This window comes from Melospiza georgiana, chromosome 2, assembly GCF_028018845.1.
Source record: "Melospiza georgiana isolate bMelGeo1 chromosome 2, bMelGeo1.pri, whole genome shotgun sequence".
In the NCBI taxonomy this organism is placed as follows: Eukaryota; Metazoa; Chordata; class Aves; order Passeriformes; family Passerellidae; genus Melospiza; species Melospiza georgiana.
This window is the reverse complement of record NC_080431.1, coordinates 3,801,976-3,814,022: the sequence shown is the minus strand read 5'-3', so window position 1 is coordinate 3,814,022 and position 12,047 is coordinate 3,801,976. Positions and strand designations below refer to the sequence as shown.

The window sequence follows — 12,047 nt, the reverse complement described above, 5'->3', positions numbered from 1 at the left end:
CTCTTCTCTTTTCAGACATTTGATGCACTATTTCCCTGCTGGAAGGTAGTAGCAAAAATTTGAGAGGAATTAGTAAATGGAAGGACATACTTCATAGGAATTTGTTGTGAAAATAAATGTTAGTTAAATTCCTGAACTACTTAGAAGGTGAAAAATCTGGCTTATGTGGTCCAATATCTCACAATTAGGAGTTAATTTACTTGTAAAAATATGTACTAAAATAAAGAGTGAATAGAGACATCTACATGTCTGTATATATGGGTGTCATAAGAACATTCACCCACCCAGGTCAGAAAAATAGAGAGTGAAGGAGAGAAACAGAAGTCCACATATTATTCCATACAACTCTATATTATACAGCAATAAACAATCTTTTTCTATGGAAACTGGGAAGTAATAAAAAAATGTTAAAATATACATTATGTGGATATTTGGATGAAAAGCTTTGTTTTGGTTTGTTTTTTAAATAACCTTTCCTTGGCCACAGTTTTCCATCCAGAAAAAGATACGACAATTTCCTAAATAATTCCTAATCTTTTAGTAAATCACTATTTTTTTTTTTTTTTGTTTTGAGATCACTGGTGTCATCCAAACACCAAAGATTTTAGCTGTGAAACAGCCAAAGATGATTTGAGGGCCATTTTCTGTCTCATTAGTCTCCCTGTACATCCTTGAATTCACAGGATTATCTGCCCCCACTCTACTGCTCTGAGTTGGTTCCCTTCCCAATTTATCATCCAGTAAAGCAGCCAAAAGGAACCTGCTGCACTTTGAAATAAAATGTCCTATACAGGAAATAAGTTTCAAGAAATAAAACCACATAGAAAATCAGTACCCATTAAAGGATTGATCATATATATTTTGTTTTGCATAAAATGGCTGTGAAAGTCACCAGAAGTAAAATAATTGCAGTTTTTGAAATCTGGAGAATTTGTATTACTGCAGACAAATTTGTGCTATTCTTGTTTTCTGTTGCAAATATTGCAGTTTTTACAAGGACTATCAAATACTGCTGTAACTCAGAATAATGGAATATTTTCATACTTTAAATTCCATAGAGTATGCTCTAATAATATTTACCCTTATTAATTATTTCTACCTGTAATTATTGCAAGGGTTTCTAAAACCCCCAAGAGATATGCAGGAATATCTAAGAAGAAAGAACAAATAATCTAAAAAAGTTCCATGGAAAATATGTAAGTATTATAAAATATTTCCACAAAATTAAATATTCTTATAGCAAATAGAAAATGTTAACATATCAACCTGTATTTAGTTTTAGACTAACAAATCACTGATAAACTATTATTTCACACTATTTATACATATATTGAAAGACTTCTTTTTATTATATATAGATGCACGTAGAACCAAAACTACATATAGCATTATGCCTTTTTTATCCTTCAAATATCTTTAATTATAGAAAAAATTATCTTGATATTGTAATTAATTTTAATCTTCCATCAACTGAGACTAATAGTGATGTGCTCATAAAAACTGACATATATTCCACCCACTCCAGTTTTTTTGAAGATGTCAGCATTATCCTCCCTAAATTGCCTTAGAAAGCCACATTTTTAATGTCTGACAATAAAACCATCATCTTGAAAGGCAAACAAATTTTATTCACCGTGCTGCTTAAAAGAGCTTAGCTTTATGATGTTTATGAGAATGTAAAGACTATCTAGGAAGCGTATCCAGAATTCTACTGTAGGTATGAATATGGAAGACCAGGGAAGGAAGTTAATACAGCTCTGCAGTCACATGCATTCTCTGAAAAGGTAAAGATTTTCATCTTCATCTTAAATTATTACATTTTTGTTTATTTTTCATACTATAAATTATTTCATTATCATGGCTCTGTCTTTCACTCAGGTTTGCCATGGGAATGGTTTTGTGTATCATCCTCATTCTCCTTTTGCCTATCCTGACTCTACACGGAGATAGCAAAATAAAACACTTGTATCTGATGCAATGTATGGAACTTTAGCAAGAGAAAACAACAACAAAATAGCTCTGAAAAGCCAATCCTTCACAGAATTAGTTGCACTTGCTCAAGGTCAAGAAGTATGAAAAGGATTTGAAATGGTTTTATTGAAAAAGTCTACTTAAGAACGTCCTGAATATTCCTGCTTAAGTGAAGGGTTTAAAGAAAGCCTTAAAAAAGAGAAGCAAAGAAAAATCTGCATATTTAATGTGCAAGAATCAGTTCTTTCTGGAAACTAGACATTGCATGCTGGATGGAAGTAAGACTTAGCAGATTATGAGTGTGGCTTTTTTCCCCTTTTGCCCCCGGCCAAGAATGCATCCCCCAGTCCTGATGCTTGTCTCATCTCTGAAGATTCAGACTCAAGTATGAAGTCTGACTTCAAAGAGGTTTTTAAAATACAAGAAAGGTTGCTTTTAAATGCAACATGCACTTCTAAATTAAATATTAGGTTTGCATACCCTGGCTACTATAAACTTTCCAGAGGAGTAATCTTTATTATTCATTCACAGGAGCACAGCATAAATTTTACTACAGTCAGAAAACATTTAAATATGCAACACAGATATGAAGACAGTAAACAGATGTCTCTCATTGTTAGCATGGGCAGCAAAGGTAAAAGTATGTTATTAGAAATATCTTGAAGCTAACAGAGATGTAAAATAAACTTCTAAAGCTTAGGAAATGATGTAAATTTGAGTCTGCTCTCATTCCAAAGTGCACAACTTAATGCCATTATCATGTATAAATTTAAACTATTTTCAAAATGTGAGCCTAAGGCAAATGCATATGGAAGAGTCAAGAGTTGTTGAGTGTAATGAAGAAACTACTTCTAAGAAGCAAATTAATCAGGCAAACTGTTGAAACATTGTTGCTTTAAACACCCTGAACATCATCAGAATTGCCTTGTAATTTCCTGTGTCTTTCATTTTGAACACACTCCCTAATGATTTGTGTTAAAGTCATGAGGGGTATAAACATGAATTTTTTCAGACTGACCATTTATGATGAATGTCTTCCTTTAGTAAACTTAACCAAAATCACTACTTTTACCATGAATGCAACAGAAATCATAATTTCACATATCATACACTGGAAACACCAGAGTTTCCTTTGGTTTTGTGTTGATCTTGTTTTATCTAGTTTGATTGGCTGGTTTTGTTTTTTAACGAAATATCTTTCAGAAATGCTTAGGTAAACTTTGAAAACAGAAGTTTCTTGGTGTAACTCTGAACATTTTCCTGAGCTGGTCAATTAACATTTGTTGTGGAAGTTTCCAATTCACTAATTCAGTTCATATCTGAAATACCTTGTTCCCTGTCCTGACTAGAATACTCAATGGTGATCCTTTCCACTGTGAATCATTCATTGTGAGAGGTTGCAGATAACTGAAATGTGCTTAATTATCTTAACATGGTTCTTAGGCAAGTGTGGAGATAGCACCAATGAGGTTATTTGACATTCTAGTTAAAATCACCAAAGTCAATAAATACACATTTCCTTCTTAGGGGTTTTATCATGTTCTGAATGCCCTTCACAGCTACTGACTACAACAGGAACAAACAAAATCAGGACACATTTCTTATCTCAGTGCTGTGTGCCTGTCAATTTCTTTGTAATGACTATTTTACATATTTCTCCACAAATGCCCCTTTCACAAACTGAAATAAACTATTATTATTAAATATAAAATTGTTGCAGCACTTAGGTGGTGCATTTTAGCGACTGCAAGTGAAATCAGAAATCTGCTGAAAATGCATGTAATGGACAAATTGCTTATGGTTATAAATAATGGTGCACTCTACAATGAAAGAAACTATTACAGAAGCTGAAAGAGCACACTGGTAAGTAAATTGAGGGAAAAAATATAGCATTGATTAACCTTTCCCCTTCTCATTCAAACTAGAATTTAATTTTGTTCTGATATTGTGCAAGTTAGAGGAATGTATCTGAAAATACATGCATTGGCTGACTCACTTAGGCTAATTCTGGTGTATGAGAGATGAAAATAAATGCAACCAGGTTGACTTTTGCTACCTTAAGAAAAATGAGTGGCTATCCAAATTCTCCAGCAGAAAAAGAACGTATCTGTTAAAAAATTTATAATCATTTAAAAAAACATTCAGGAAATAAATCAAGACTGTTTGAAAAGCCACTTCTCTCCTATGAATACTGTATAGTAATCAGGCATATGTGCAAAAAACCATCAGCTACAAGTAGTGTAGCCATACAGAGGTGACCAGCAGATGAAAATCTGTGATTAACAACTATGTTGCACAAAGACCTTGGCTCTAAACTCTTAATTCTGGCAGACCCCAATGAGTCTGAGAACTGAGATGCAGAATTTCTCTCTTGTGGTTTTCTTTCCAATTGAAAATGCTTATTTATATACACACTGCTATAAATATGCATACATATTCATATCACAAACACACTGAATACTGTTTACATAATGCTGAATTCCTTATAATGTATTGTTTAAATGTATTATCATGCATCTCGAGCTTTTTTTAAAAATTGTACTCTTTGCTGTCTTCCCATCACCTTCAGTACGGCTGTTTACAGACTGTCCCTAGCCAGTTACCAAGATGTTGATATTTCTCTTAAAATTTTTCCCAAAAGTAGCATCAGCAATGCTGACAACAGTGCAGTGTTGGGTGGAACTCTCAGTGCAGCTGTAGATGTCCAGTAAACAAATGCCATAAAATTCTTTTTATTGTCATCCATGAAAATGTCATGTTCTCTCTTTCATGTGGGCTGGAGCTTTGGCAATGTCTGATGGAGGATTTTGTCAATGTTTTATAACTGGCTTTTATTATTTATGGAGCTGCTATTCCAATAATCAGCCATTTAGAATAGCTGTTCCTTTATATTTATAATATAAATATAAATTAACAAAAACAGTTTGGAAGGTGGTTCAAAGGGGCTTCATCATTTCATTATGAAAAGAGAGGCCTTCTTGACTTGAAAGCCACAAATGACAATCTTGTCTGTAGAGATTTGAGACTCAGGGGGGAAAAAGGAAAGTTGACTTTTGATTAGAGTGAATGTTGGATGCTGCTTTGGGAATCAATTTAGGATGAATGAACAGGGAACTCCCCTGCCACACAAGTGAGGATCCTGAAACTCTACTGTCACCAGCCACAAGGATTAATCTTGATAAACTGTCCTGGTAGTGTTACTGAGACACAGAATGTCAGCCAGATGAGCCTCTTAACCACTTACACCATCTCCACAGTGATTATTATACTCCATGCCTTTAATTCATGGTGATACAATCATGTTTATTCCTGGAGGAGACATTGAAATCCTTGCAGGTATTCATCAATTCCCACAGCAATGAGTAAAAGAGGTTCCTCTTTCTACAGACTGTCTCCACTGAACTATAAATATGTCTGAGGAAGCCACCTGTACTAGAAATATACCTTAACTTAGTTAGAAAAAGGAATTATATTAAACACTTCCAAACACTGGCGAGATTTTACCATCAGATTAGGAAACATGGCCTAGGATGTATCTGCCAATGGCTCACATGAAATAAGATGTATTAGACAACAGAATCCTGACAGATTTGCACTTTTGGGGTCTGACTGAAACTCTCAGCTGTCAACACGAGACAGACACAGAAAAATGAGACAAGTGTTTAGTACAGTGGTAGGGTTGTGCCCTCAGAGTGAAGCCGCTCATGCTCAGGTTCTGCCAGCAGGTCGGAGTCACCCACAAACTGCAGAGCTGAGCAAGGAGAAGACTTTGCAGGATTCAGGGGCAGAAAGGGAATTTCTCCAGTGTATATTCTCCACCACTTGGGATATGTTTCATACTCCCATTCCTTGTAGTGTAAAGTTAAAGCCCCCTCTCTTCTAAAGGAATAGATTGTGTGACTGCAAAGTGAGTGAAAGCATACATGGACTGTTATTTGGAAATAGAGACTACTGTTTTAAGGTCTGTTTTGCTTAATTATTCATTATTTACTACTTTAATTATGCATGAAAAACCTCCAGTGATTCTGAATTTTCTTTAGGCAATGCAGACACTATGGCATGCTAAGAAAGTTATATATTGAGATGTCTCTTCCTTCTATTACTCATAAGAGAAATATAAATTACAACTCAGCACATAATTCTCTGCTTCTTCACACAATGGTTTAAAGTTGATTGAGCACAATTACTTTGTACTCAGCATATTTACTGCTGTATAAAACTTTCTCTCTCTCATAAAGAAAAGGCATCCAGGTACTTTTCTGAACAATAGCATTGTTAAACATTTTTTGATGAGGCTTTTTGTGAAAACATGTTTTATCTTTCAGTTGTTTACAAGTCACTTTAGCAGTGATTTGGGTAAGTGCTTTAATATGTACTAATGTTCCTTCTTGAGCAAGAACTCTGCTTAAGTGCTTTTCTGAGCAGAACCCTGTTTGTCTGTCCATTTATCTGAGTTTAAAGTGAGAATTTATTCTGGTATCTCAAAACACTTTGGAACAAAGCTACTGAAGGGTAGCATATAGATCACTTCCCTCATCTCTCCATCTGCAACATCTGTACTTCCTAACACACCCTGCCCTATCCTTGTTTGCCACACTGGCTGGACAAGACACAGCACATGCTGTGATTGTACAGGACCATAAATATATATATGCTTTCTTGGCAAGCCAGTTGACAGGCAGACTGAGTGGTCAGTCAGCTGGTGTCCAATACAGAAAGCAACCCTCAGGTAGCTGAAATTTGTTTTTCAACTTGCAGACCTAACCAAGGGCTTGGTGACTGAATGGTCATTTTACACAATTCTGTTGAATCTTTTCTGCTGTTATCAAACTCATATTGGCTAATGGGTTTATATTTCTTTGTGGTGCATGACAGAAAATGTGGCCACAGAAATCTTGTTTCCTAATGAAGCCAAGGGTTAAAAAACAAACCCATTGATGAGTCCTTGTATAAAATTAAAGGAAAAGATAACCAATATTACCAAGTGAATTTTACAAGCCTTACTTATATTAATGTTAGTAAATTTTTTAGTATTTGATCAGGTCTGGTAATGCTTTAGACATCAAATTACAGAGAGGTTTGAGGGATGCATATTGCAAAGCCTTTTTTCAAATATTACTTTCCTTCAGTCGGCTCCTTGTCACTGTTAAAACTGAGTACCACTCTTTAATTTTGTTGATACTTGCAACTGCATGAGGAGGCAGTTAAGACTTTAATATTAGTTGTGGTAGGGTTCTGTGCATAAAAATCAGCTTTAATGACTTCTGAAGTAGTTCACTTCTCCTGTCAGCAAATATTCCCCCTCTTCGATGCTCTCAGACTACTCTCTTCACTAATGTGGCAGAACACAATTCTTCAATTCCTGTGGATGCCCACAGAACTCTGCACTGAATTACATTATTCAGCAACATTGCTCTCCAAAAAGAGAGAAAAACCCCTGAAGACCAAGCTAATAATTTTGCCTGCTTAATGACAAATCTGTTAATTTCACACAAACCACTCAAAAGAAAAGGCCACTAGAGGGAAGTAAATCCAATATGCTCAAAGAAAATAAAACAAAATTTAAAAAAACCCTACTCTAAATGATTGTAGCTAACAGAATGATTTGGACTTACAACAGCAGAAGATTCTTAAAGATATGACAACTGAATAAAACAATTAATGTATTTATAAGAGGTCTTGCACTACATGCAATGTGCATACCAAAACCATTAAAACAGTATGTAGGAAAGGATTGCATATTAAAAGGTAGTATCAACATGGGATAAATATGTTGTGTGGGTAGAATTTATTGCACACCTGTATCTTTCACATTAGACACCTATCAAATGAAAAAAAAATGGATTTAAACCAAAATCTTTGGAGTTCTGGTAAAGCGGTTCTTGTAAAAACAAATATATTTGTGTTGCCATGTCATATGTTCAATCTTGGATCTTTGTTTCCTATGAATATGTGCACAAACCTACAATATATCATGCAATAACTACCACCTCTTTCATCAGCATAAAGATTATAAGGAAATACTACCAGCAGTGAGCTTATAATATCTCTGCAATGTTTCAAAGCTTTAGTTCTACAGCTTGCTTTTCTGAGGTTGGATTCCCTAGCTTTTTCTATATGCCTTATTTATGACTAAAAGTAACTTTAAAATGTCCATTTTTCTCTCCATACTTTGCATCAACAAAATCTCCATGAATTTTCTTGCACATTTCTTAGAACACTGCATTTCTTTCTTGTCCTTTTAAATATATAGTCACCGTGCTTATAGTTTTATACAACTACACAGCCTGTAAGCCTACAGAAATGTTTTTTCTTTTTAACTACATTTTATAAATGACTCGATTTCATTAGTACAGTGCTTTCTCACCCAAAGCTGTCTTTTTAGATGTAGATAAACTGACAGATATTCTGAAAATTTGGTCTTAAATCCTCTGAAGCCTTTCCAATAGTATTTTTAGTAATGTAAGAATTATTAAAGGGAATGCAAACAGTCTAGAGTTTACTGTCAGTGTGTCAAAAACTATCAAAGCATTGGTCTTTTCCCTTTTTTGAGTAAACCACAGAGAAAATCTATATCCTTAAACCAGGGACAGACAACAGCAAAAGACATTATTTTTTAAAATCCTACCACTTAAACGCACATCACAAGCTGTGTTCACACAGCTGTTACCCACTTTAAAAATGAACTGTATTTCAGGTGACCTCCCCCTGGACAAGCTTAGTGACTGCATTTAATACCATGGAGCAAAACATCCAAAAGGAAGTTTACACAGGAGAAGTTTACACAGGGGAAGTTTCTGGCACCTCACTTTCTCCCTTAGTGAGAAAGGGAAATAGAGATGCAGGCTTCCAACATGATACATTGCCTCAGTGCTTCAGGCAATTGTCAATGCAAGGCCTATATATCATTAGGTATCATATAATTAGCTCTTCTGTTACCATCATGGACAGTGAGCAAGTGGGTTTTCTGCTTTTTCAAATCAATTTTCATGAGTATTATTAGTATTACCATCACTGTCATTATTATCATCATCATCACAGCAAGCTGCTCATTTTTGTATGCCCAAAGGCAAACGAGTCATTACTTACTCATCGACAAAACTACTCATCCCAGATACACAGGTAAGCAGATTTTTGCTAGGCTGATCAGTGAAAGAACCCAGGGCCTTCCCTACAAGTGGAACATAACAGGATGCTCCTGAACATTAGCACTTTTACTTAGCAGAAACATATCATCAAATGTGTTCTACTCCAAACAGCAGTTCTGCCAGCTCAGTTCCTGCTCTACATTAAACACTTCAGCTGCAGTTGCAATGTCACTGCACAGCAGGTGAAAAACATTTCTGGAACAAATGTCAGCAAGGGATAATTCTGAAATAACCTTCTTGTACACAGTTACACAAGCCAGAAGAGAGCAGTGCTACATGGATTGCATTGTTGCTAACCTATGATGCTGTTTCCTGGCACAGTAAGTATTTCTAAAGAAGAAAAAATTGCAGAAGTAAACAAAAAATAGTTTCTTTTAGTTTCCCATGTTCCGCACAAAGATTCACCTTGGACATGAATTCAAACTGAAATGGGGGCAAGAAAAAGCTCAAAACAACAACGCAAAGTTTAAATAAAGGAATACAAAAGAATCTATTATGGTAGCTTGCCTGAGGAAATGCCTCATACAGATGCAGAAGTATCTTACAAGCTGTATTATCTTTGCTATGAAACACAGATACTAAAGAAAGTGAGTTCACTTTCACTCTGCCTTCGAATTGTGGAGCTGTAATGGATAACCTGTGGTGTTTTACTCTTGTAAAACTGAAGTTGCAAAAGCACCAGACAGACTCCAGTCCTGAAGAACCACTGACACAGCTCTCTTAGATGGATAAAGCCTGCACTTAGTTTCAAACAGAAAGGTATGGGTTTGTGCCCTGTGTAATGGGGTCAAGGGCCACCTGCCAAAAGCCTTTAATGCCCTCATCAGCAGAAGCTCAAAGTCCTCACGGAAGGCACTTAAAAGCATTCAGCAATCTGCAAAACCCCCTACCCACCGACCCAGGCTTCCGAGAAACACGGGATCCCCCCACGAGCGCCCAGGCGGCCGGGGCACGGCCACAGACCCGCGGCGCCGGCACTCACCGTCCTGGTCCGTGGTGACCGTGATGGCCGTGAACTGCTTGGGCGAGAAGCTGAGCTCCGACACGCCGTTGGTGGCCTCGATCTCGAAGGTGTAGTTGACGTGGGACACGAAGTCAAGCACGGTGACGGAGGAGTTGGTGAGGCCCGTGTGCCGCGGCACGAAGCGGATGCCGCCGCCGCACACCTCGCACTGGCTGGCGTCAGAGCCGCACTTCTTGCACACCACGCTGTAGGTGAGATCCTTCCTGCCCCCCGTGTCGCTCGGCGGGCTCCACTCCAGCATCAGAGCGGTCTCGTTGATGTTGAAAACCACATTCCTCGGGGCAGAGGGTGGCCCTGCAGAAAAGGAGGGGAAAGCCTGTTAAGCCAGTGTTATCTACTTTTGCCTGAAGGCAATTATTTGCAAATAAGAGCTACATTTCAGTGACACATTTAACGTAAAAATTAAAAGTTGTCTACATACAGTCCTTGAAAAAAACGAACAATAAATTTGTGCTTTCATAAAAAGCTAAGTAATCAAAATAACTCAGAATTAATTCAGAAAGTGTGGCATTCGTATTCTCTGAATCACAGAATCACAGAAGTTCAAGACTGGAAGAGACCTATAAGATCATCAAGTCCAGCCGATGTTCTAACTGTTCAACTAGATCATGGCAGCAAGTGCCACATCCAGTCTTTTTTTGAATTCTTCAAGGGATGATGACTCCACCACCTCACTGGGTAAATGATTCCAGTATCTGACCACTCTTTCTGTGAAATATTTCCTTCTTAATTCTAACTTACATCTCGCTTGACGCAGCTTGAGACTGTGTCCTCTTGTTCTATCTGTTGTTGCCCGGAGAAAGAGGCCGACCCCCAGCTCACCACAGCCACCCTTCAGGAAGTTGTAGAGAGCGATGAGGTCGCCCCTTAGTCTCCTTTTCTCTAGGCTAAACAAAATCCTTTCGCCCAGGATTTTTCTCCTGGAAGCTCAGAGAAGCCTCAGAGAAAAAGAAGAACAATAATTATCTGATTTGCTTCTCCTGTGTTGTGCTCACATGTGGAATGTATTTGGAGATTGTTTACCAACACGTGATTGTTACACTGGGTTCTGGGTTGAGTTGTTTTCACTCATTGGCCAATCAGTGCCAAGCTGAGTCAGGACTCTGGAAAGAGTCATGAGTTTTCATTATTATAATTTTTAGCATTCTGTAAGTATCCTTTCTGTATTCTTTAGTACAGTTTAGTTTAGTATTCTTTAATATCATACAATATCATCAAATAATAAATTAGCCTTCTGAGAACATGGAGTCAGACTCATCTTTCCTTCCTTCATCTGGGGGCAACGCAAATACAATAAGAAAGAGTTTAAGAAAACACAAAAATGACTTGGGAACATCAAACCTAGACTACATAATCCAAATTTTCAATAAATGGCTCTTGCTGCTGTGGGATACTGAGGGAGAGCTCTAACCACAAAATTTATATCCTTATTTTATGTCTAGTAATGTAGGCTTTTCTGAGACTTAAAATCTTTGACATTTTGTAAGAGACAAATTGAGTAATAAATAAATAACAGCTTTGGAATAAAGACAAAAGGTAAAATTGTTTGCATTAGTTTTGCACTGCCAGATATTTCTTTCTATCCTTCACTGCTTATCCCCAGGGATTTCTTTGATGCTGTTCATTAACAGGGTTAGCTGGTAACAGGCCAAGACTATTAGGCATAAGAAACAGTTTACAAGTTTTCTTTCTTCCCCACCTGGCATCTCGTCAGGATCAGGATAACAGTGAAGACATCAACTTTTCAACTTAAGGTCTAAAAGGATGATGAGGAAGCAAGAGAAAAGAGAAAAGTTTAGGAGGAGGAATGTAAAGACAACAAGCAGGTGTTAGAGCTGTCTGCACTGCCACAGAACTGCAAGGGACCCACTTCCAATTTCCCACTCTTCACATAAGTCACGGAC

The 12,047-nt window shown here is 37.0% G+C and overlaps 1 protein-coding gene across 6 annotated transcripts in view; it reads right to left on the bottom strand.

The window, feature by feature from the left end:
• Positions 1-12,047, bottom strand: part of EPHA6 (EPH receptor A6) — a 370,217-nt gene that overhangs the window by 178,203 nt on the left and 179,967 nt on the right. For all 6 annotated transcript variants that reach the window (XM_058018768.1, XM_058018770.1, XM_058018769.1 and 3 more), the window contains exon 5: positions 10,102-10,437. In XM_058018768.1, the coding sequence (XP_057874751.1) occupies positions 10,102-10,437 (336 nt within the window). The remainder of the gene's footprint in view (positions 1-10,101; positions 10,438-12,047) is intronic.